Consider the following 26,761-nt stretch of genomic DNA (forward strand, 5'->3'; position numbering starts at 1 on the left):
ACGAATATAAATTAAAAAAAACTGTATCAAAATCAAAATATTTGAGATGTAAAAGCTATTGGCTCTTAAGAATAGGATTATTCAGTAATATTTTTGAATATCCAACTTGTGATACTTCTTTTAACCGACGGGCTAACAACCTGTCACTATTTGAATCTCAATTCTATCATTAAACCAAACGTGACCTTTGAATATTTTCAAGACTGTTGGCCTTATTACCCCCGCAAGGGATATATACCTTAATATATAAACATAGTACAAAAACGGGCTTTTACTGGTAGTTCGAATGCGAACTTACAGCTCGGAAACACTTACTAAATTATGAATATCTTAATTCTATTGACAGCTTCTACAAAAATTTCATCAAAATCAGACGAACAGTTCAAAAGTTATCGCGTTACAAACATACATACAAAAAATAAATTTAGTTTATATCTATCTATCTAGGTATACCTGTAGCACCACAGTGGCGCCGCCGTTCTTCCTGGAGAACCTGACGTCGTGGTACTGCCCCAGGCCGAAGTGCTTGTCCTTGAAGATGATCTCCTGACGCTCGAAGCCAAAGTCGAAGACCACGCGGAGGTTACCTGGGATGAGAAGTTGTCGTATAATACGCATGATTTACTCGTATTTAACAAGTTTTGCCTAAGATGTCGCTCGTGTGGGAATTGAATAAATATCCTAATACCTATACATAATGGCGCCGATGATATCAAGGTATTTCGCTCACTGTGGCAAATTAATAGTTTTGCAGGTAAACCTAACAAGTTTTGGATCGATCGTGGTTACTAATCTAGTTGGCTGAATGTGCAGGTATTCTCACGATATTTTCCTTCGACGTTAAAGCATCGGTTAGTATTCAAACTAATAATGTACATAACTTTGAAAATAGTACATGGCCTTACCTACCTTCTACGCGAATTACTTACCTACGTATTTTATTCGGGCACCTTACCGATTCTATCTCGACCTTATCTCTCATATCAATATAAATATAGTACGCGGCTTAATGATGTCTTAGCAAAAGGTCAGGGCAAGAGTATCCGTAACCACCGACGGCATGAAGAGTTACGAATGTGGATGAAGCGAAAGATGTATGCAGAGATCGTGGCAAGTGAAAAGATGTGGTCTCTGCCTACTCCTCCGGGAAAAAGGCGTGATTTTATGTATGTATGTAGTACGCGACTACACCCGCGTTAAGTTTAGAATTGCGTTAACTTCTGTTCCTCTCAAGAATTCTTCTCTTATCCGCTGTTTTGAGCTGGGCTTTGATATGTCAGTGAATCAGTAAGTCAGTGATCCTTTTCGTATCATTAATTTATTTATTTATTTACGCCAATAATACAACGGTAGTAATACACCTCTCAAAGTATTTGGCAAGAAATTCTTATATAACAAAATAAAATCTTGTCAGTCTTCATCTATATATATAAAAGCGAAAAACACTCACTTAGGAATCACGAAATCTACTGAGCCAATAAAGATGAAATTTGGCAGGAAGGTAGATTTTAATAAGGAGGGATCCACTAAGAAAGGATTTTTGGAAATTCTATTCCTAAGGGGGTGATAGGGGTTGCAAGAAATTTTAGATTTAATTTTAAATAAAAAGATGATATGATATGGGTAAGAAACAAAGAAGTCATTAAAGAGGATCCTCACCAGAATTGGAGACCATCAGTGTGAGGTACTCGCCGCTGATGTTGGAGTAGAAGCCGAGCAGGAACCCCTTGGGGTTGGTGGTGGTGAACCCCACGCGGATCTTCTCCGCGATGGTGGACCGCCACGACCCCAGGAAGTCGTATTTCACCATCGAATTGGGCCGGAGGTTCACGCCGATTTCTGGAATTGAAATTATTGTTAAGAGTAAAATTAACAGTATTATATTAACAGTACAGTAACCAAGATTATAAATAACATAGGAAACATTATGCAGTTTGTCTATATTTAAAAATATTTATATAATCCGCTCTTTTAGTGAGCTGAAAATCTCTGAAAAAGTGAAAGTGTCTAGAAATATTGTCTTAGTAAATAAAATGAAAATATGTGTATGTGTGCATGAAAATATATGTGCCGTGTGGTTCACGACACCAATAGAAAAAAAAAATAGGACCACTCCATCTCTTCCCCATGGAGGTCGTTAAAGGCGACTAAGTGATAGGTTTATTAGGATTCCTCTTTTAGGCGATGGGCTGGGAACATGTCACTATTTGAATCTCAATTCTATCATTAAGCCAAACAGCTGAACGTGGCCTTTTAGTCTTTGGATGACTGTTGGCTCTGTCTACTCCGCAAGTGATTATATGTCATGTAATAAGTGCATTACTAATTAACTTACCATCAGCACAGATAGGGCCTTTGAACGAGGTCCAGCGACAGTCGCAGGAGTAGGAATCGTAGCCCTCCAGGCATGTCCCGTTGTTGAGACACGGAGACGACTGACATTTGCCCGTGCAGCCTTCCGAAACCCCATAAATACCTGCGAATTAATGGTACTAGATGTGAGACATGTTTCTATTGTATGTATGAGAAATTTAAGGTATTTTGTTTTTGCCAACACTAATCTCAATTAATCTTCCACAAATCTTAATTAATCTTCACTTAAATTAATCTTTATTTGAATTTGATTAATCCGCTAGATAAAATTTATTAAACATAATGGTTAGCTAAACTGGCCTCTTCTGTCATAAAGATGTTACAAACGTGTGTAAGACTATAATATTTTGATTTCACGATAACCTGCTGGGTTTCCAGCTGTAAAAAGTGATTTCAAACTATCGATAGCAGATAGGAAGTTCTGTATCATGTTCTCGCTTCGCTATCACTCTACACCCTATAACCCTGGTGTTATTCAGTCCGGTCCAGCTGCAGCTGATCTCTATGCCACACCGACCTCTCCTGGCGAGTCCCCGTAGGTCGGCAGCCCGTCCGTTGAGCAGCAGCGCCCGCAGACAGCCCACGAACCCGTCGCTGCGGTCCAGCTGCAGCTGATCTCTATGCCACACCGACCTCTCCTGGCGAGTCCCCGTAGGTCGGCAGCCCGTCCGTTGAGCAGCAGCGCCCGCAGACAGCCCACGAACCCGTCGCTGCGGTCCAGCTGCAGCTGATCTCTATGCCACACCGACCTCTCCTGGCGAGTCCCCGTAGGTCGGCAGCCCGTCCGTTGAGCAGCAGCGCCCGCAGACAGCCCACGAACCCGTCGCTGCGGTCCAGCTGCAGCTGATCTCTATGCCACACCGACCTCTCCTGGCGAGTCCCCGTAGGTCGGCAGCCCGTCCGTTGAGCAGCAGCGCCCGCAGACAGCCCACGAACCCGTCGCTGCGGTCCAGCTGCAGCTGATCTCTATGCCACACCGACCTCTCCTGGCGAGTCCCCGTAGGTCGGCAGCCCGTCCGTTGAGCAGCAGCGCCCGCAGACAGCCCACGAACCCGTCGCTGCGGTCCAGCTGCAGCTGATCTCTATGCCACACCGACCTCTCCTGGCGAGTCCCCGTAGGTCGGCAGCCCGTCCGTTGAGCAGCAGCGCCCGCAGACAGCCCACGAACCCGTCGCTGCGGTCCAGCTGCAGCTGATCTCTATGCCACACCGACCTCTCCTGGCGAGTCCCCGTAGGTCGGCAGCCCGTCCGTTGAGCAGCAGCGCCCGCAGACAGCCCACGAACCCGTCGCTGCGGTCCAGCTGCAGCTGATCTCTATGCCACACCGACCTCTCCTGGCGAGTCCCCGTAGGTCGGCAGCCCGTCCGTTGAGCAGCAGCGCCCGCAGACAGCCCACGAACCCGTCGCTGCGGTCCAGCTGCAGCTGATCTCTATGCCACACCGACCTCTCCTGGCGAGTCCCCGTAGGTCGGCAGCCCGTCCGTTGAGCAGCAGCGCCCGCAGACAGCCCACGAACCCGTCGCTGCGGTCCAGCTGCAGCTGATCTCTATGCCACACCGACCTCTCCTGGCGAGTCCCCGTAGGTCGGCAGCCCGTCCGTTGAGCAGCAGCGCCCGCAGACAGCCCACGAACCCGTCGCTGCGGTCCAGCTGCAGCTGATCTCTATGCCACACCGACCTCTCCTGGCGAGTCCCCGTAGGTCGGCAGCCCGTCCGTTGAGCAGCAGCGCCCGCAGACAGCCCACGAACCCGTCGCTGCGGTCCAGCTGCAGCTGATCTCTATGCCACACCGACCTCTCCTGGCGAGTCCCCGTAGGTCGGCAGCCCGTCCGTTGAGCAGCAGCGCCCGCAGACAGCCCACGAACCCGTCGCTGCGGTCCAGCTGCAGCTGATCTCTATGCCACACCGACCTCTCCTGGCGAGTCCCCGTAGGTCGGCAGCCCGTCCGTTGAGCAGCAGCGCCCGCAGACAGCCCACGAACCCGTCGCTGCGGTCCAGCTGCAGCTGATCTCTATGCCACACCGACCTCTCCTGGCGAGTCCCCGTAGGTCGGCAGCCCGTCCGTTGAGCAGCAGCGCCCGCAGACAGCCCACGAACCCGTCGCTGCGGTCCAGCTGCAGCTGATCTCTATGCCACACCGACCTCTCCTGGCGAGTCCCCGTAGGTCGGCAGCCCGTCCGTTGAGCAGCAGCGCCCGCAGACAGCCCACGAACCCGTCGCTGCGGTCCAGCTGCAGCTGATCTCTATGCCACACCGACCTCTCCTGGCGAGTCCCCGTAGGTCGGCAGCCCGTCCGTTGAGCAGCAGCGCCCGCAGACAGCCCACGAACCCGTCGCTGCGGTCCAGCTGCAGCTGATCTCTATGCCACACCGACCTCTCCTGGCGAGTCCCCGTAGGTCGGCAGCCCGTCCGTTGAGCAGCAGCGCCCGCAGACAGCCCACGAACCCGTCGCTGCGGTCCAGCTGCAGCTGATCTCTATGCCACACCGACCTCTCCTGGCGAGTCCCCGTAGGTCGGCAGCCCGTCCGTTGAGCAGCAGCGCCCGCAGACAGCCCACGAACCCGTCGCTGCGGTCCAGCTGCAGCTGATCTCTATGCCACACCGACCTCTCCTGGCGAGTCCCCGTAGGTCGGCAGCCCGTCCGTTGAGCAGCAGCGCCCGCAGACAGCCCACGAACCCGTCGCTGCGGTCCAGCTGCAGCTGATCTCTATGCCACACCGACCTCTCCTGGCGAGTCCCCGTAGGTCGGCAGCCCGTCCGTTGAGCAGCAGCGCCCGCAGACAGCCCACGAACCCGTCGCTGCGGTCCAGCTGCAGCTGATCTCTATGCCACACCGACCTCTCCTGGCGAGTCCCCGTAGGTCGGCAGCCCGTCCGTTGAGCAGCAGCGCCCGCAGACAGCCCACGAACCCGTCGCTGCGGTCCAGCTGCAGCTGATCTCTATGCCACACCGACCTCTCCTGGCGAGTCCCCGTAGGTCGGCAGCCCGTCCGTTGAGCAGCAGCGCCCGCAGACAGCCCACGAACCCGTCGCTGCGGTCCAGCTGCAGCTGATCTCTATGCCACACCGACCTCTCCTGGCGAGTCCCCGTAGGTCGGCAGCCCGTCCGTTGAGCAGCAGCGCCCGCAGACAGCCCACGAACCCGTCGCTGCGGTCCAGCTGCAGCTGATCTCTATGCCACACCGACCTCTCCTGGCGAGTCCCCGTAGGTCGGCAGCCCGTCCGTTGAGCAGCAGCGCCCGCAGACAGCCCACGAACCCGTCGCTGCGGTCCAGCTGCAGCTGATCTCTATGCCACACCGACCTCTCCTGGCGAGTCCCCGTAGGTCGGCAGCCCGTCCGTTGAGCAGCAGCGCCCGCAGACAGCCCACGAACCCGTCGCTGCGGTCCAGCTGCAGCTGATCTCTATGCCACACCGACCTCTCCTGGCGAGTCCCCGTAGGTCGGCAGCCCGTCCGTTGAGCAGCAGCGCCCGCAGACAGCCCACGAACCCGTCGCTGCGGTCCAGCTGCAGCTGATCTCTATGCCACACCGACCTCTCCTGGCGAGTCCCCGTAGGTCGGCAGCCCGTCCGTTGAGCAGCAGCGCCCGCAGACAGCCCACGAACCCGTCGCTGCGGTCCAGCTGCAGCTGATCTCTATGCCACACCGACCTCTCCTGGCGAGTCCCCGTAGGTCGGCAGCCCGTCCGTTGAGCAGCAGCGCCCGCAGACAGCCCACGAACCCGTCGCTGCGGTCCAGCTGCAGCTGATCTCTATGCCACACCGACCTCTCCTGGCGAGTCCCCGTAGGTCGGCAGCCCGTCCGTTGAGCAGCAGCGCCCGCAGACAGCCCACGAACCCGTCGCTGCGGTCCAGCTGCAGCTGATCTCTATGCCACACCGACCTCTCCTGGCGAGTCCCCGTAGGTCGGCAGCCCGTCCGTTGAGCAGCAGCGCCCGCAGACAGCCCACGAACCCGTCGCTGCGGTCCAGCTGCAGCTGATCTCTATGCCACACCGACCTCTCCTGGCGAGTCCCCGTAGGTCGGCAGCCCGTCCGTTGAGCAGCAGCGCCCGCAGACAGCCCACGAACCCGTCGCTGCGGTCCAGCTGCAGCTGATCTCTATGCCACACCGACCTCTCCTGGCGAGTCCCCGTAGGTCGGCAGCCCGTCCGTTGAGCAGCAGCGCCCGCAGACAGCCCACGAACCCGTCGCTGCGGTCCAGCTGCAGCTGATCTCTATGCCACACCGACCTCTCCTGGCGAGTCCCCGTAGGTCGGCAGCCCGTCCGTTGAGCAGCAGCGCCCGCAGACAGCCCACGAACCCGTCGCTGCGGTCCAGCGCGGCGCCCAGCACCAGCGGCGCCTGCAGCTGGAGGGCCCGCACGGGAGCACGCGCCGTGCGAATCTCGTTCTTTAGGGCTCCGTCGACTACTACACGGGCCTCTTTCCTGTGATCAAAATACCGTTTTTAGAGCACCATTTCATTAGATCGCATGTGATGCGGTAGCGGCTATCAAGCGACAATTTCTATGCTAAAACCAACAGCGCGACGCGACATATGATTTTCCAAGCCACGTGCAGTAATTCGGCGATAAGCCAGAGTTAAAAACGCACGTTTGAATATAATTCCACACTGAGCTGCTGTCGCGTCGCTGCCGCACGATTTCCGACCTAATGTGAAGGCGGCCTTAACAAACCCAAACACAGATGATATATCTTATCATCAACTCAAGTCAAGGGGAGTTTACGACGCAAGAATAAGTAATACGAGGGCGGCACTGAAAATTTCGGGAATAAATAAATAAATAAATATCTATATACGTGACAAATTACACTGATTAAGTTAGCCTCGAAGTAAGTTCTTTGAGACTTGTGTTACGAGATACTAACTGAACGATACTATATTTTATAATAAATACTTAATAAAGATAAACATCCAAGACCCAGGCCAATCAGAAAAAGTTCTTTTCTCATCATGCCCTGGCCGGGATTCGAACCCGGGATCTCCGATGTCACAGACAAGCGTATTACCGCTGCGCCACAGAGGCCGTCAAATCTTTTTAGCAGAGGAATCAAGGAAGTGACACAACATTACTATTAAAAAATTTATTTATTGCTTTTCGAAGTATTCTCCGCGAAATTTGTCACATTTTTCCATACGATGGAACCAATCATTGAAGCAAGCATTCCATTCGGAATTTGGGGTGTCCAAAATGGCCGTTTTGTAGGCGGCCAGTTTCTTCAGGTGTTGAAAAGATCTGACCACGCAATTTATTCTTTACTAGCTGTTGCCCGCGACTTCGTACGCGTGGAAGAGTCGCAAATCCCACAGGAATTATAATGAAAATGAAAATTATCCATACATATATTAATTAATTATTTATAGCTTTTTATATCGATTCAAAAATGACGAAGTTCCATACAAATTTGCACCCCCTATTTCATCCCTTTGGGATAGAATTTCAGGATAAAAAGTAGCCTTTATTCTAATCCAGGTTACTAACTATATCTGTGCCGAATTTCGTTCAAATCCGTTCGGTAGATTTTGCGTGATGCGCGTACAAACATACAGACAGACAGACGGACAGACAGACAGACAGACAGACAAAAATTCTAAAAAAAATTGTTTTGGCTTCTATTGACCCTAAAAAGACCCCTTATAATTTTTTTTCTTAAATATCTTCAATGTACAGACAAAGTACAGTTACAGTTTTATTATATGTATGGATTTTATATCGATTCAAAAATGACGAAGTTCCATACAAATTTGCACCCCCTATTTCATCCCTTTGGGATAGAATTTCAGGATAAAAAGTAGCCTATATTCTAATCCAGGTTACTAACTATATCTGTGCCGAATTTCGTTCAAATCCGTTCGGTAGATTTTGCGTGATGCGCGTACAAACATACAGACAGACAGACGGACAGACAGACAGACAGACAGACAGACAGACAAAAATTCTAAAAAAAATTGTTTTGGCTTCTATTGACCCTAAAAAGACCCCTTATAATTTTTTTTCTTAAATATCTTCAATGTACAGACAAAGTACAGTTACAGTTTTATTATATGTATGGATTTTATATCGATTCAAAAATGACGAAGTTCCATACAAATTTGCACCCCCTATTTCATCCCTTTGGGATAGAATTTCAGGATAAAAAGTAGCCTATATTCTAATCCAGGTTACTAACTATATCTGTGCCGAATTTCGTTCAAATCCGTTCGGAAGATTTTGCGTGATGCGCGTACAAACATACAGACAGACAGACGGACAGACAGACAGACAGACAAAAATTCTAAAAAAAATTGTTTTGGCTTCTATTGACCCTAAAAAGACCCCTTATAATTTTTTTTCTTAAATATCTTCAATGTACAGACAAAGTACAGTTACAGTTTTATTATATGTATGGATTTTAGGGAAAATATAGTAAGGGCTGCACGGCGGATGGTCTAATAATTCTATATTTTATTGCTACAAAAACTCTTTTGTTCTGTGCGCAGTGTGAGAACTCGCATTGTCGTGATGGAGGATGATGCGGCGGAAATGTTCAGAAACAACCTGTGGCACACAAATGTTAGCTTACCATTCTGCATTAACCATTCTTTGTCCCTCAAGAGCAATTGCCGCAATATGGCCGGTTTTGGAGACAAACGTTGCCACCATTTTTTTGCAACACTTCGTGAGCGAACAATTTTGCATACATACATACATAAAATCACGCCTCTTTCCCGGAGGGGTAGGCAGAGACTACCTAGCGAACAATTTTGTTGGCTTTAATTAATTTTTAAACACCCAAACTCATGACTGGTTTTTTGTTTCGGGTCGAACGCATAAATCCAGGATACGTCACCTGATACGATGTTGTATACAGCATTTGAAGATCCCGCGTGGAATCTTCCGAGAGTTCTGTTCTGACGCACCAAGTACTCGTAATGCGAGCCGTTTTTGCTCTTCACGGAGCGAATGCGGTATCCATCGTTAAAACAACTTTTTTACACCTAACTGTTCATGCAAGATTATTTGTATTTGACACATGCCAATGTCAAAAGTTGCCTGAATTTCGCGGTATGTCACATGTTGATCTTCCACAATCAGCTTACGCACAGCATCAACGTTTTCTTTGGTGACTGCAGTTTTTGGACGACCTTGACGGGGATCATTACCGAGATTGGAACACGACCACTTTGAAATTCAACAAAACAGCGATAAATTGTGCTTTTGACGATGATGCTTTCTGCATTTGGTGATGAAGTCCCTTGCTTCATCCGATCAACACACTGTTTTTGTGTTAATCCACTTCTGAAGTCATAATAAATCATCGCTTTTCAATTTTCTCAAGTCAATTCCATTTTCTCAACGACTAAACACGTTTGACAAGACGTTGTGAAAAAAACCGCGAATCTTTTTTTTTTAAATAAAACGTATTCGATTTTTAAAACCAAGGAGTTTTCAATTAAAAAGATTTTAATATGACAGGAACAGTGGAAATATTCCATTCTTAAAACTTTCAGTGCAGCCCTCGTATAATATGAAAGGAAGGAGGAATATATCCGTCGACCAGTTGCAAATAAAAATTAGATAAATTTATTATGCTCGGAACAACTTTTAAGGCTCATTAACTTTCACGGCCTCTGTGGCGCAGCGGTAGTGCGCTTGTCTGTGTCACCGGAGGTCCCGGGTTCGATTCCCGGCCAGGGCATGATGAGAAAAGAACTTTCTCTGATTGGCCTGGGTCTTGGATGTTTGTCTATATAAGTATTTATTTTAAAATATAGTATCGTTGAGTTAGTATCTCGTAACAAAAGTCTCGAACTCACATCGAGGCTAACTCAATCTGTGTAATTTGTCCCGTATATATTTATTTATTAACAAAGGAAACGGTGATGGTTATAGTTCTGGGGTGACATGACTAACGTCACATCTTAGCGAAGAATGTGACGCGTTCAACCAATAGCAGCGAAGAGTCTTAATCGCGAAAGCAAAGATTTCACGGATTGGAACATAAATAAACCTCCGACTCAACACCGTCGGAGCCGCCGTGTCCACAGGCGTAAAACCTAAAATGGCCATTGACACAAACCTAAATTTAAATTTGACTTTTCTGAATTAGCAGAACTTCCCTCACTCTCTATTATACTATATTTATTGATTTATGTCCGGTGAAAATGCTGCAGTGTAGATTGTCCCGCCGCTTCTTCCACGCTTAGAAGCGGTAAGTAGTAGATTTAATTATAAATGTTAAAGACATTAAGTAATACCTTGCATTCAATTTAGAAATGACATACAGACAAACATACATAAAATCACGCCTCTTCCCCGGAGGGGTAGGCAGAGACTACCACTTTCCACTTGCCACGATCTCTGCATACTTCCTTCGCTTCATCCACATTCATAACTAATAATTTCATAATTTAGAAATTACCTAAATCTATTCACTATATAACCCACCTGTTCCTCTCTATGGACACAGAGTGCCACTTGTTATCTGCCAGGCGGTTGCTGGTCTCCACAGACACACCCAGGGGGGTGTCTCCGACCTGGAACTGGAACTGGAGTTGGTCTCCGCCGATAATTGACAGCTTAATGTAGTCTTGGGGACCCTGCAAACGTTATTTTGAGATTAGGAAGCGGTATTAGTTATAATTAGATTTAAGTGATGTGACGTCAACAAGTGATACCTTTTGTATCTAATTATGAAAATAAATCTTTTCTATTAGAACATACATACATACATAAGGTTACGTCTATATCCTTAGCGGGGTAGACAGAGCCAACAGTCTTGAAAATACTGAATGGCCACGTTCAGCTATTTGGCTTAATGATAGAATTGAGATTCAAATAGTGACAGGTTGCTAACCCGTAGCCTAAAAAAGAATCCCAAGTTTGTAAGCCTATCCCTTAACCGCCTTTTACGACATCCATGGGAAAGAGACGGAGTGGTCCTATTCTTTTTCGTATTGGTGCCGGGAACCAGACGGCACTTTCTATTAGAAATTATTTTTTATCACCAATCATTACAGTCTTATAATAAAAACTCGATCTCTGTAACAGATAAAGAAAATTAAAATACAATACAGTTTGCTGGGAATTAAAAAAAAAATTACCTTAGCATGCAGTAAAACAGCATTCTCTTTAGTTGTCTTAAACTCGAAATAGATGTCGCCACTGTGGCCGAGGTCGAAGGCGGGCAGGGTTATGATGGCGTCCGTAATACGGAACGTTACCGTGTTGCTGAACAGATCTGTCGAATGAAACAATAAATAAATAAATATATACGGGATAAATTCCACAGATTGAGTTAGCCTCGAAGTAAGTTCGAGACTTGTGTTACGAGATACTAACTCAATGATAGTATATTTTATAATAAATACTTAGATAGATAAACATCCAAGACCGCGATCAATCAGAGAAATTTCTTTTCTCATTATGCCCTCACCGGGATTCGAACCCGGGACCTCCGGTGTATTACCGCTGCTTATGAATGTTAAGTCTATATGGTCTGTCGGTCTAATAGTATTACACAAGCAGATTTTCTATCCTATCAGTCTTTGCAAGACTGTTGGCTCTGTCTACCCCGCAAGGGATATAGACGTGATTATATGTATGTATGTATGTATATTTACCATCTCCCTCACACAGCAGCGGCCCCAATGAATACCGTCCCTCTTTCTCGTCAAGATGGCTGCCGGTGTCACCGAATCTCAGCTGTTTAACTGGTAAGAATTCCTTCTCAGTGATATCGCCTCCGTCAGTTTGAAATTCTGTTGAATTAAAGAAGTATTGAGACTTGATTCTTTCCTATCTTTTTGCCATGGATGTCGTGAAAGGTGACTAAGGGGTAAGTTTATAAACTTGGGATTCTTCTTGTAGGCGATTGGCCAGCAACCTGTCATTATTTGTAGGTATATTAATTCCATCGCAATACAGCTGAATGTGACTATTTTATATATTACTAGCTGTCCCGGCAAACGTTGTTTTGCCATATAAATAATTTTTAAGTAATTACTAGTTAAAAAAAAGTTAAGGGTGGACAACCCTTAACACTTAGGGGTATGAAAAATAGATGTTAGCCGATTCTCAGACCTACTGAATATGCATGCAAAATTTTGTTAAAATCGGTAAAGCCGTTTCGGAGGAGTACAGAGACAAACATTGTGACACGAGAATTTTGTATATAAGATTTATTAAATAATTTTAAATTTTTAAAATGTTCTCTAATATCGTATTTTGAATGAATAACATTTATGCTGTCAAAATTAAGGCTAAATATTTACGAAATACATTTAATTACGTGCATTCTAGCATGTTCTTTACTAATTTATATAGATTTAAGACCTTATCATCATCCCTATTCAGAAGTAAAAACATTTCTTTTCCTTTCATATTTTTTGATTTAATTCAAAGTTAAAATTGGTGGCAATTTAGAAAAGGCCACTCCATCTCATTCCCACGGATGGCGCAAAAGTCGACGGGAGGCGCTTCTTATATAAAAAAAATAGTTTGTCTGTAAAGTCAGTTTACTGACGATAGTTGAACGTGACAACGTCTTAAGAAAATACTGATGGAATGGTAGCATTTTTCAAAAGAAAATTTTAATTCCATCTGTTTAATAGATTTGTATGTATATAGAGAAGGAGGTATACGCTGCCGAACGCGAGAGCCGATTGTGCCTCTTTGTCGCTCGTTCCGCGCTCTCGCTTACACTTCAAGCCTCACATGGAACGCCTCAGAGCGAGGTAACGCCGCATGAGTCATATTTTTTCGTGCGTGCAGCCGGCTCAATCGAATTATGAGACGTTGTCACGTCAAAAAACCTGTACTCTATCCAGGGTCACGGTGGGCTTCATTCCACAGAGGTCACCAGGAACAAACAAACAGTAAAACCTCCCACCCTAAGGTTGACTGGAAGAGATTGCTTCAGCGCCGCCTTTGTATCTCACTACCTGTGTTTTTTTCTGTTTTCTTTTTTGCCGTGTGGTTCCTGGCACCAATACAAAAAAGAATAGGACCACTCTATATCTTACCCATGGATGTCGTAAAAGCCGACTAAAGGGTAGGCTTATAAACTTGGGATTATTCTTTTAGGCGATGGGTTAGCAACCTGTCACTATTTGAATCTCAATCCTATCTTAAAGCCAAACAGCTGAACGTGGCCTATCAGTCTTTACAAGACTGTTGTCTCTGTCTACCCCGCAAGGGATATAGACGTGATTATATGTATGTATGTATGTATTCTTTTCCTTATGGTGGAATAAAGATTTTATCTATCTATGTATATATGTATTTTTATTTTGGGAAAGAGGCGTGATTTTATGTATGTATGTATGTATTCTTTTCCTTATGGTGGAATAAAGATTTTATCTATCTATGTATATATGTATTTTTATTTTGGGAAAGAGGCGTGATTTTATGTATGTATGTTTGTATGCATGTATGTCCAACCTTCAGGCCTCAGCTTGGGGTACTCGGCATCGCAGTTGCACCACTTGGTGGGGTCCACACAATTGCCCAGCACGCCGCACTGGCACATGCGGCTGCCGGGCGGCGCGCCCGCCCAGTAGTCCATGCTCTTGCCCGCGCGCGACACCCACCACGCGAACGGACGGAACGACGCCTCCTCACCTGTGTCAGCAAGCGAATAGAATGGAATAGAGAACGTGCCGTGTGGTTCCCGGCACCAATAACAAAAAAATAAATAGGAACACTCCATCTAGTTCCCATGGTAGTCGTAAAAGGCGACTAAGGGATAGGCTTGGGATTCTTCTTTTAGGCGATGGGCTAGCAACCTGTCACTGTTTGAATCTCAATTCTATCATTAAGCCAAACAGCTGAGCGTGGCCTATCAGTCTTTTCAATAAATAAATATATACGGGACAAATTACACTGATTGAGTTAGCCTCGAAGTAAGTTCTTTGAGACTTGTGTATTACGAGATACTAACTCAACGACTCAACAACTCAACTAAAAAATCAACAACTCAACTAAAAAACAATCCCAAGTTTGTAAGCCTGTTCATTAGTCGCCTTTTACGACATCGATGGAAAAGAGATGTAGTGGTCCTATTCTTTTTTGTATTGGTGCCGGGAACCACACGGCATATTTATCATTCCCACGTGAAAATATACACGGGACAGATTACACAGATTGAGTTAGCCTCGATGTACGTTCGGGACTTGTGTTACGAGATACTAACTCAACGATACTATATTTTATAATAAATTATTTTATAGATAAACATCCAAGACCCAGGCCAATCAGAGAAAGTTCTTTTCTCATCATGCCCTGGCCGGGATTCGAACCCGGGACCTCCGATGTCACAGGCAAGCGTACTACCGCTGCGCCACAGAGGCCGTCATAATGAACGTGCCGTGTGGTTCCCGGCACCAATAACAAAAAATAAATAGGAACACTCCATCTCTTTCCCATGGTAGTCGTAAAAGGCGACTAAGGGATAGGCTTGGGATTCTTCTTTTAGGCGATGGGCTAGCAACCTGTCACTGTTTGAATCTAAATTCCATCATAAAGCCAAACAGCTGAGCGTGGCCTATCAGTCTTTTCAATAAATAAATATATACGGGACAAATTACACTGATTGAGTTAGCCTCGATGTAAGTTCTTTGAGACTTGTGTGTTACGAGATACTAACTCAACAACTCAACTAAAAAACAATCCCAAGTTTGTAAGCCTGTTCATTAGTCGCCTTTTACGACATCGATGGAAAAGAGATGTAGTGGTCCTATTCTTTTTTGTATTGGTGCCGGGAACCACACGGCATATTTATCATTCCCACGTGAAAATATACACGGGACAGATTACACAGATTGAGTTAGCCTCGAAGTAAGTTCGAGACTTGTGTTACGAGATACCAACTCAACGATACTATATTTTATAATAAATACTTATATAGATAAACATCCAAGACTCAGGCCAATTAGAGAAAGTGCGTTTCTCATCATGCCCTGACCGAGATTCGAACCCGAGACCTCCGGTGTCACAGACAAGCGTACTACCGCTGCGCCACAGAGGCCGTCATAATGAACGTGCCGTGTGGTTCCCGGCACCAATAACAAAAAAAAGAATAGGACCACTCCATCTCGTTCCCATGAATGACGTAAAAGGCGACTAAGGGATAGGCTTATGAACATGGGATTCTTCTTTTAGGCGATCGGCTAGCAACCTGTCACTATTTGAATCTCAATTCTATCATTAAGCCAAATAGCTGAACGTGGCCTATATCAGTCTTTTCAAGACTGTTGGCTCTGTCTACCCCGCAAGGGATATAGACGTGACGTATGTATGTATTTAAGAATAAAGACATGACATAAGTATATGCTCATACGCCTGGTAGGTAACTACTTAGAAATTACTTACTGGGCGAGTTGAGCAGTCTGGAATGCCGGCACATGTACTCCAGCCGCTGCTGGCAGCTGTGGGAGCGGTTCAGCAAGGCTTCCAGCTGGGATCTGTTGGCGTCATATTCTACGTCCTGGAACAAGTTTGTGATGTAACAATTTGAACGAGAGTAATATAAACTCAGTCATGAGATAGAGTTAATAATGTAGGGTTAGTTAGGCTAGGCCGCGTCAGGAATATGAGCGAGGGCAGCTCACACTCCTGGCAACAAGCGGTAGGCGATGGCACCGTGTGGTTTTAGTGGGTTCAAGCCCCACATAACCCGTCCGACTTCCCGTAGCCGGCCGGGTAGACGAAGGTCTTTCCACACGTAAAAACAAAAAAGGCTTAGTGATAAGGATAGTCCAACCTTAATTTTTTTTTAAGCTAGAAATTCTTAAAATTATTTATATGGAAAAACAACATTTGCTGTCCCGGCAAACGTTATTTTGCCATATAAATAATTAACTTTGGACAACCCTTATCACAAAGGAAGGGGTATGAAAAATAGATGTCCGATTCTCAGACAATATGCTCACAAAATTTATTTTTTATTAAATTTATTTTTTAATTTTAAGATAAACCAAAAGTTCCCTTGTAAAGGTTGCGAAGGTCAGACGGGAGTCGCTTCGCGTAAAAACCTAACCTTCAAGGAACAGATAAAGATAAAAAAAGATAAAGATCAAAGGTAACACACCAGTCTACTTTCCAGAAAGGTGAACGTGACTCACGCCAGAATCTTAAAAATATAATCTTTTGCAAATAACATTTTACTGGTCCAGAGTTTCTTAAAAAGAATTTCTTGATAATATACCTCGAAATTGTTTATCACTGAGAGTTCTTCAAGAAGTTATTCTCACCTGTCGGAATGAGCCCGGTTCCTGATAACCGTCCACAATGGAGCCGCTACCAGCCGTGTGGTGTACTGCAGTCAGAATGCGACCGTCCGCTGAGAAATACATTTCCATATGATTACTAGCTGTGCCCGCGACGCGAAATAAAATACGGTAACATCTACTTACAAAATATTAATTTGGTATCTATTAAATATTTAGAATAATGGCACCAGCAATACCAAATACATTAAGCCATATTTACAAACGTATTTACAGTACTAACCTTAACTTGTAGTAAAGGGTAGCTTAGACGAGGTATATATTTTTACTAGCTGTGCCCGCGACATTGTCCGCGTGGAAAAGTTATTTTGGGCATCATTGAAGCCCTCAAGGATCAATAATTTTCTCCGGTTTTTTTTTCACATTTTCCATTATTTCTTTGCTCCTAAATGTTGCAGCGTGATGTTATATGGCCTTAAGCCTTCTTCGATAAATGGTCTATTAAACACAAAAATAATTTTTCAATTCGAACTAATAGTTCCTGAGATCAGCGCGTTTAAACAAACAAACTCTTCAGCTTTATAATATTAGTATAGTTGTCGAACTCTGTCAGAATGACAGTTATTGTAACCTATTGGGATGCTCGAAAAATTGCACTTATGTTATCGATGACAGAATAAAACTTTAAAAGAAAATTTCGAAGGTCGACCAGCTGATCTTGGGTCTGTGCCAGAAATCGCTGAAAAATATCTGTTCTAAATTTAAGTCTAAAAAAAATATTTTTAACGTTCATTGTCTATTATTCTTAACGAAATATTTCCTTATCTAGCACGGTGTGTTTGCGCCTATAATTAGTTTTTTGTGCGCAATTTCCAAACTGAAAAAAAAAAAACAACTACCCGCCTTTTTTTCGAACGCTCTCCGAATACACATCCTATTTATCGTATCCAGAGTTTTATTTCACCAAAAATTATAAATCGGGGCTAGTTGTCGTTATCAGCGTGAATCTAGCACGCAGACCCCTTTCTTATTATTTCATTTATTGTTATTTATTTATTTCTCAATTATGTAATTTTGTTCTTGTGTATTTTTTAACTAAAGAGATAAGCTGTTCTGATGAGATAATTTTACTGAGAAACATGAGCAAGGACTCATTGTAAAAATGTCTACTATCATTTTGTCTGTGGTAAAAGGAACATTTTTATAGAATAGAATAGATTTATTTTCAAAATTGGATACAAGGTATCACTTTTTGACGTCACACGTCACTTATACAACTCTCTATATGTACAATGGACTCACTGTAGAAGTGGCAGGTGACGGGGAAAGGCGGTAGAGGCCCCGAGCCGTCCACGTCGATGTGGATGTCCGCCGAGCGCGACACCGCCTGCACGTTCTTGTACGCCGTGCACGACAGCGGGTGTACAGCTGGAAGTTAAATTGTATGTGTAATAGAGACGAACCCGTGTGGTTCCCGGCGCCAATACAAAAAAGAATAGGACCACTCCATCTCTTTCCCATGGATGTCGTAAAAGGCGACTAAGGGATAGGCTTACAAACTTGAGATGGGCTTACTTCTAGGCGATGGGCTAGCAACCTGTTACTATTTGAATCTCAATTCTATCATTAAGCCAAATAGCTGAACGTGGCCGTTCAGTCTTTTCAAGACTGTTGACTCTGTCTACCCCGCAAGGGATATAGACGTGACCATATGTATGTATGTATGTAATAGAGACGATAACAAGGTCGTCAAAATATATTATATATATGCTATATACTAGCTGTAATATACTACTATAATATATACTAGCTGTGCCAGCGACTTCGTCCGCGTCGAATAGTTATTTTGGGCATCATTGAAGCCCAAGGATGAATTATTTTCCCCGTTTTTTTTTTTTTCACATTTTCACATAGTTGCAGCGTGATGTTATACAGCCTAAAGCCTTCCTCGATAAATGATCTATTCAACACAAAAATAATTTTTCAATTCGAACCAGTAGTTCGCGCGTTCAAAAAAAAAAACAAACTCTTGAGCTTTATACTATTAATATACATATATATGTAGCAAGAGCGATGATTCGACTCGACCGCCTGTTGGTTGTGTGTGGTGTTATGACTGAGAAATCGCGTCGTATTTATGCTCCAATCTGTGAAATCTTTGTTTGCACGATTTAGATTCTACGCTGCTATTGGACGAGCGCGTCATTTTCTTCGCTATGATTGACAGTTGGTGTGTGGCATTTGTGATGTCGCTAGCCACACATACATAAAATCACGCCTTATTTTCATTTTAAATGGCATAATAAACAGAACGGAAACTTAAAACATCATGAGGAAACCTGCACATTCAGACAACTGGATGTAATAACCATGATCAATCCAATACGGATTAGGTTTACAAAGGTTGCGGAGGTCAGACGGGAGTCGCTTCGTGTAGAAACCTGACTCTCCCAATCCAGGGTCCGTGGTCACAGTCTTACTCCGGGCTCCTCCCCAGAGTGGTGTATGTAGCCAGGAGCTAGGAACCATGATATAGAAGGGCAGGAGCAAGGAAAGAAATGATAGGAGGCAGCAGCCAGGAGGCAGGACCCAGGAGTCAAATGGCAGGAGTCTTAATAAGCCAGGAGACAAAAGGCAGGAGTCAGGAGCCAAGTGCCAGAACACAGGAGACAGTAGCCATCATTCAGGAGCCAGCAGCCAGGAGCCAGGAGACAGGACACGGAGCCAGCAGCCAAGAGGCAGTAGCGAGCAGCCAGGAGCCAGGAGCCAGGAGACAGAACACAGGAACCAGCAGCCAGGAGGCAGCAGCCAGCAGCCAGGAGAGTCACCGACCGGTGTGGCAGACGGCGCCGGCGTAGCCCGTGCTGCGGCAGTCGCACGAGAACTCCTCCGCCGACTGCGTGCACGCGCCGCCGTGCTCGCACGGGTTCGGGTTACATCTGGAACGTTATACATACATACATACATACAGTCACGTCTATATCCCCTGCGGGGTAGACAGAGACAACAGTAACGTTCAGCTGGTCCGTACATACATACATACATACAGTCACGTCTGTATCCCTTGCGGTGTAGAGAGATAACAGTCTTGAAAATACTGATAGGCCACGTTCAGCTGGTTGGCTTAACATAATCCACTCGTATATATACTATAGAATAGATTAAATTATTTTGTGCCGTGTGATTTCCGGTAAATATATAAAGAATAGATAAGTATAGATTTATTTAGGGCCGCGTGGCACTTATTTAAAAAAAAAAGGAATAGAACCACTCAATATCTTTCACAGGGATGTCGTAAAAGACGACTAAGGGATAGGCAACCTGTCACAATTTTAATGTTAATTCTATTATAAAGCCAAACAGCTGAACGTTGCCTTTCAGTATTTTCAAGGCTCTGTCTACCCCGCAAGGGATATAAACGAGATTATATGTATATATAGCCTATATTGTGTTATACGTGTTTAACAAACAATTACTATAGTTGGCTCTATCCACCTTGCAGGGGAGCGAGGCAGACAGAGCCAACACTCATCAAAAAAGTGAAGGCTACATTCAGATGTTTGTGACTTAACGATAAAATACTTAATTACAAAACTGATTGAACACATACCTGTCGATCATCTGACAAGCGTCGAAGACCACATCGTTTGGACAGCAATAGTCTTCCTTCTTCCAATCAGTGGGCATTCTGTAGTTACCATCCAAAGCAATCTTGCGCATACAGCCGATGAAACCGCGTACTGGTGGCTTGCCACCTATTAAATCAAAAGGGTTCATACATACATACGAGAACATATAATCACGTCTATATCCCTTGCGGGGTAGACAGAGCCATCAGTCTTAAAATAATGATATGCCACGTTCAGCTATTTGGCATTAAGATAGACACAATCTTTGATTTACTTCCAAGACAAGGTCCTATACTTTCACTCCAAATATCTTCTAGAACTTACCAGCGATATAATAAGTGCTTCCACTGAGGAAGTTCATCTTCTTCGTCGTTCTGACTGGTCTGTAGTCCACGGACAACACGAGATGGTCCACTCCCATGGTCAGCATGAGGGAATGCCACCTTCCGTCGTTGAACTCTTCGGCGTAATTGTCCAGTTTCACTCGTTGACTTCCCGCCATTTCTAGTTCCACTTTGATTTTGCCCTCTTCCAAGAATACCTGGTGAAGAATAAAATCAGTGATTAGATCATCATTCAGGCAATAATGTTGCGCGTTTGCGGGGACTTCTTTGGTGTGACTGGTCCATTTTGAAAGACGCTTGCGATCCGCCAGTTCGCTGCCACACTCGCTAACTCTATAATAGGGGTTGTCCACCCCTAGCATTTCTTTTTAACCAGAAATTACATGCATACATATCATTACGTCTATATCCCTTGCGTCGAGACAGAGCCAACGGATGGCTCTGTCTCGACGCAAGGGATATAGACGTGGAAAAGATGAAAGTGATGGAGTGGTCCTATTCTTTTTTGTATTTCTGTTTCCCACGGATGTTTTAAAAGGCGACTAAGGGATAGGCTTACAAACTAGGGATTCTTTTTAGGCGATGGGCTAGCAACCTATCACTCTTTTCAAGACTGTCGGCTCTGTCTACCCCGTAAGGGATATAGACGTGACCATATGTACGTATGCAGTACTGACCGTGACGTCCCCGTCGCTGTGGAAGTGGTGGTAGATGAGCAGGCCGTGGTGCTCGTACGTGCGGAACTGTAGTGATATGTTGAGCGAGTTCCTGCCCGAGTAGCCGTGGAGTTTCGCGTACGAGGCCTCCTTCAGGAACGTCACAGGGACTATGGGCGGTTCCTGTGGGAAATTAATAAAAAAATATAACACATTTACGACTTACCCAGACTGTCGGCTCAAGGGATATAAATATATATATATATACGGGACAAATTACACTGATTGAGTTAGCCTCGAAGTAAGTTCTTTGAGACTTGTGTTACGAGATACAAACTCAACGATACTATATTTTATAATAAATACTTAATATAGATAAACATTCCAAGACCCAGGCCAATCAGAAAAAGTTCTTTTCTCATCATGCCCTGGCCGGGATTCGAACCCGGGATCGCCGATGTCACAGACAAGCGTATTACCGCTGCGCCACAGAGGCCGTAAAAATAGACGTGTCTATATGTATGTACGAACAAAAGAATACTGTTCTTTTGGAATACATACAATGTCACGGCTCCCCAACATTTGGGAGCCATTCCTAAGCGGGAACACAGCGGGGGCGCTGCGGGGTGCGCGGGCGCACAACACTCTGACAACTCCCGCGACCAGGTATATCACGGCGGACTCACACATGTGAAATATTATATGTCTACCCCGCTCATGTCATTCATTCTTTGGACACGTTACAAGGAGAGGCAACCGATCCATAGAACGGCTTGTTGTCCAGGCTAAAGTGGAAGGCTCTCGACCGCGCGGGAGGTCACCCATGCGATGGACCGAACAAATAGAGTCTGTGATTGGCGGTTCACTTAACGAGTGCAGCAGGATGACTTCCAGCAGGGAGAAATGGCGGGACATCGTAAGGCGCACATTGGCGCCCGCCTCCAACACTGCATGATGACCACGACCACTCTGTCAAGAGTGACACGACTAAGAAGAAGACCCCGCTCAAACGACCACGAGGTTTAATTCGGCGGGCGTTGAAAAACAATATACGTCAAGAAATCTAACCCTGAAACTTAGAAATATAGTATCTAGTTTCTAAACTAGTAACAAGAAATACTCACAGGACAAGAGTACAGCGTGTTGACCTTCTCAAACTTGAACGGCTCCCCGGAGTCATAACCCGCTTTGAGGTCCTGTATCACGTTGGTGGCGTTCAGGTAGAGATTCTCCACGCACCCGGTGAAATTCTGATTGACCACAAGACCCTCTTGGAAGTTGGGAACACCGCCGATGTATACCTGAATGACGGAAATAAGTTTCATTAATATTTAAAGGAGGGGTGTGGTTCCCGGCACCAATACAAAAGAGAATAGGACCGCTCCATCTCTTTCCCATGGATGAGTATCGTAAAAGGCGACTAAGGGATAGGCTTACATACTTGGGATTCTTTTTTTTTTGGCGACGGGCTAGCAACCTGTCACTATTTGAATCTCAATACTATCTTGGAGCCAAATAGCTGAGCGTGGCCTATCAGTCTTTACAAGACTGTTGGCTCTGTCTACCCCGCAAGGGATATAGACGTGATTATATGTATGTATATATGTTAAAGGAGGAGATTTTAAGAAAAATCCGGAGGTTAACCGATAAGAGCCATCTTCCGGCGATGACATGGCCACAGGAGACGTTTTTCGAGAGTCAAAAAGGGAGACCTGTTGGAAAAAGCTAACGCCAAGATGTTTTTCCTCACCGTAAGAACAACAGTTAGTATACTACTACATTCTGAGTTATTGATACTTGGTCGAGTTAGTATTTGAATTTGGGCTCTTAATGGATTCGACCGACGAAGCTCCTAGTCTTGATAAACAGGTGAAGGTTGAGCCTAGAGAACTGACAGAACTCTCCACTCGGCTGAGTCTAGATAACTGACAGTAACTCACCGCTGGGTTGAGATTTAGCCTAGATAATAGACAGAACTCACCGCTCGGTTGAAGTTGAGCCTAGATAACAGACAGAACTCACCGCTCGGTTAAGATTAAGCCTATATAATAGACAGAACTCACCGCTCGGTTAAGTCTACCCAAATGACAGAACTCACCGCTCTGTTGTGATTGAGCCTAGAGAACCGACAGAACTCACCGCTCGGTTAAGATTAAGCCTAGATAATAGACAGAACTCAACGCTCGGTTGAGGTTGAACCTAAAGAACTGACAGAACTCACCACTTAGCTGAGTCTACCCAAATGACAGAACTCACCGCTCGGTTTAGATTGAGCCTAGATAACAGACAGAACTCACCGCTCGGTTAAGATTAAGCCTAGATAATAGACAGAACTCAACGCTCGGTTGAGGTTGAACCTAAAGAACTGACAGAACTCACCACTTAGCTGAGTCTACCCAAATGACAGAACTCACCGCTCGGTTTAGATTGAGCCTAGATAACAGACAGAACTCACCGCTCGGTTAAGATTAAGCCTAGATAATAGACAGAACTCAACGCTTGGTTGAGGTTGAACCTAAAGAACTGACAGAACTCACCACTTAGCTGAGTCTACCCAAATGACAGAACTCACCGCTCGGTTTAGATTGAGCCTAGAGAACTCGCCCTTGATGCGGTCCTGTACCAGCACGCGATCCACTGAGAACAGTATGTCTCGCCGGTTCCGGGACACCACCACGTCGTGCCAGATGTTGTCGTCTAGAAGACTGCCGACTGAAAGCGAAGTAGCTGTGCCTGAACCTGAAAAAAGAAATTTATAAGTATTTACTTATCCGTGTCGTGCCGTGTGGTTCCTGGCACCACTAGGAAAAAGAATAGGACCACTCCATCTCTTTCCCATGGATGTCGTAAAACGCGAATAAGGGATAGGCTTATAAATTTGGGATTCTTCTTTAAGGCGACGGGCTAGCAACCTGTCACTTTATATGAATCTCAATTCTATCAGTAAGCCAAACAGCTGAACCTGGCCTATCAGTATTTTCAAGACTGTTAGCTCTGTCCACCCGCAAGGGATATGGACGTGATTTTATGTATGTATGTAGGTACCTACTTATCCCTTGATGTAGCGATCTCTTAAGAAATGCAAGTAACAGTAATTGAAAATTATTCAAAAAATTGTGCTTATATTATATTCACATTCATGTTTATTACAAGTGGTCCTGCCACTAGAATTTGTCTTCTTTTAACGACAAATAGAAGAATAAGTCTTCATCTTCTGCACACAAATATTCTCCACCAACCTAGATCAACGTTGAGCACCAATCTATTGTCCCTCAGTTGCAGCGCGATGTAGTCACCCTGAGTTCCTCTCGAGTATAGGAGCACTCCTGAGGCCGTGCTGGTCTTGAAGCGAAACCTGATGACTTCCCTGGACGCAGAGATTGGATCCCGCAGAAGGTCCATCTTGACCAGGGACGTGCCGTTGAAGTACAGGGTGTCGGCGACTGAAAGAGACGAAAATAGGTTTAAAAGACAGATTTAAAACGTAACGTTTATTATATTACGGACGTTTCGAATCATGTTTTGACGATCCGTGAACACCTGATTTCAACCTCGCTCTATTAGAGGCGACCTGCATCCAACGTTTTGCCGTGGACTTCATCAGATCATCGATGATCTGGTCGATACGGTACAATCAGTACTTCTAACTTATTTCTACAGAATTTAGTCACGTTATATCTTCTTTGCATCTGATAATGAAGAAGATAAGAAGAGATGTTACCATAATCACAGCCCTACAGCTTGATCTCATGGAGGATTGATCCGGATGTACTGTGCTATGATGGGCCCTTCCAACTCCCTGCTTTGGACTTTTTGTTTCCTCGAGAAATCTACTAATATTGACGACAGTAAGGACGTCCTGGTAAAGGGTCAGGTCAAAAGTACCCGAAACCGCCGAGCTTCCATGAAGAGAGTTATGAATGTGGATGAAGCGAAGGTAGTATGCAGAGATCGTGGCAAGTGGAAAGAGGTAGTCTCTGCCTACCCCTCCGGGGAAGAGGCGTGATTTTATGTATGTATGTATGTATTGACGACAGCACAAGAGGGCCACTCTATCTCTTTCCCTTGGATACCGTAAGAAACGACTGAGGAAATAGGCAGGCACATACATCCAGTGAAGATTAAATATGGGTTAAGTTCGCCTGCAAACCTGACTCACCAAATCCAGGATCAGAGGAAAAGGCGCACCCGAGACTCGTGTTTAGAGAATTGAGGATGTTTCAGACGTTAGGACGCAAAAGATAATGGGGATACATACATATGGTCACGTCTATATCCCATGTGGGGTAGACAGAGCCAACAGTTTTAAAAAGACTGATCGGCCACGTTCAGCTATTTGGCTTAATAATAGAATTGAGATCCAAATAGTGACAGGTTGCTAGCCCATCGCCTAAAAAAACAATCCCAAGTTTGTAAGCCTATCCCTTAGTCGCCTTTTACGACATCCATAGGAAAGAGATGGAGTGGTCCTATTAATTTTTGTATTGGTGCCGGGAACCACACGGCACATAAGGGGTATATCTTACCATAATCACAGCCGTACAGCTCAAGTCTCATGGAGATTTTGTCGCGCCACCTCATAGGATTTATCCGGATGTACTGCGCTATGATAGGCACTTCAAATTCGTTTTTATGGACCGTGTTCCCGTCGTGGTTGCCTTGGAACATCTGCCAATGTCGAGGTAGAGAGATTAGCATGTACAATTACATACATACATACATATAGTCACGTCTATATTCCTTAGGGGTAAACAGGGCCAACAGTCTTGAAAAGACTGATAGGCCACGTTCAGCTTTTTGGCTTGATGATAGAATTGAGATTCAAATAGTGACAGGTTGCTATCCCTACATCCCATCGCCTACAAGAGGAATCCCAAGTTTATAAACATATCCCTTAGTCGCCTTTTACGTCGTAACCATGGGAATGAGATGAAGTATTACTATTCTTTTTTTTTTATTTTATATGCAAATTTTTAACGATTTTATCAAGCGTAACTTCTTTGTACACTTAGTCCTACAAATGTAGTAATTAAAAATATATTTACACCTCTCTCTGTAAGACTTTCCTGATCTGTTTTTGATGAAAATAACATGTGTAAAATAAAAAAAATTCAGTCTAGCCTAACAGACAGCCAGGTTCATAGATATTGATACCGATCACCGTTTATTCCACAACAACTCATTTAAAATTAACGCCCATTAATCACGTGGTACACAAGAAATGTTAGATGTTAAGCATGCTCGTAACGTAACGCATAAATACCCCTATTGTTAAATGCGTTTAACTAATTAACCTTTCATTAAAGTTCCATGCAGCGGCATTACACGTGACTATATGTACATATGTGAGTTACTGTTAATAATTAGGGTACTACAGTTTCCAAGAATTTTTTTTTTTTAACTATACATATAGTTGGAGTCGCGGACAGATTAACTTGTAATGGATTAATTTAGTAACAAAGTTAATTTGAGATAGAGAGAAGACAAGCGGCGGTGTGCCCTACAGTTCAAACTACATGCGCCCTTAAGTCGCCTTTTACGATGTCCTATA

The 26,761-nt window shown here is 44.9% G+C and overlaps 1 protein-coding gene across 1 annotated transcript in view; it reads right to left on the reverse strand.

Moving 5' to 3' along the window:
* The window catches only part of LOC106132495 (neurexin-4), a 38,805-nt gene that overhangs the window by 6,948 nt on the left and 5,096 nt on the right, over nucleotides 1-26,761 (reverse strand). Inside the window, exons 4-22 of the mRNA XM_060945732.1 lie at nucleotides 25,737-25,878; nucleotides 24,450-24,653; nucleotides 23,783-23,949; nucleotides 22,335-22,511; nucleotides 21,232-21,393; nucleotides 20,535-20,751; nucleotides 20,192-20,336; nucleotides 19,414-19,520; nucleotides 17,884-18,009; nucleotides 16,606-16,694; nucleotides 15,725-15,839; nucleotides 13,796-13,975; nucleotides 11,977-12,114; nucleotides 11,458-11,594; nucleotides 10,802-10,953; nucleotides 6,603-6,799; nucleotides 2,336-2,476; nucleotides 1,660-1,839; nucleotides 454-587 (exon numbers count right to left, since the gene is read on the reverse strand). Of these exons, the coding sequence (XP_060801715.1) occupies nucleotides 454-587; nucleotides 1,660-1,839; nucleotides 2,336-2,476; nucleotides 6,603-6,799; nucleotides 10,802-10,953; nucleotides 11,458-11,594; nucleotides 11,977-12,114; nucleotides 13,796-13,975; nucleotides 15,725-15,839; nucleotides 16,606-16,694; nucleotides 17,884-18,009; nucleotides 19,414-19,520; nucleotides 20,192-20,336; nucleotides 20,535-20,751; nucleotides 21,232-21,393; nucleotides 22,335-22,511; nucleotides 23,783-23,949; nucleotides 24,450-24,653; nucleotides 25,737-25,878 (2,910 nt within the window). The remainder of the gene's footprint in view (nucleotides 1-453; nucleotides 588-1,659; nucleotides 1,840-2,335; nucleotides 2,477-6,602; nucleotides 6,800-10,801; nucleotides 10,954-11,457; nucleotides 11,595-11,976; nucleotides 12,115-13,795; nucleotides 13,976-15,724; nucleotides 15,840-16,605; nucleotides 16,695-17,883; nucleotides 18,010-19,413; nucleotides 19,521-20,191; nucleotides 20,337-20,534; nucleotides 20,752-21,231; nucleotides 21,394-22,334; nucleotides 22,512-23,782; nucleotides 23,950-24,449; nucleotides 24,654-25,736; nucleotides 25,879-26,761) is intronic.

This window comes from Amyelois transitella, chromosome 9, assembly GCF_032362555.1.
Source record: "Amyelois transitella isolate CPQ chromosome 9, ilAmyTran1.1, whole genome shotgun sequence".
NCBI lineage: Eukaryota > Metazoa > Arthropoda > Insecta > Lepidoptera > Pyralidae > Amyelois > Amyelois transitella.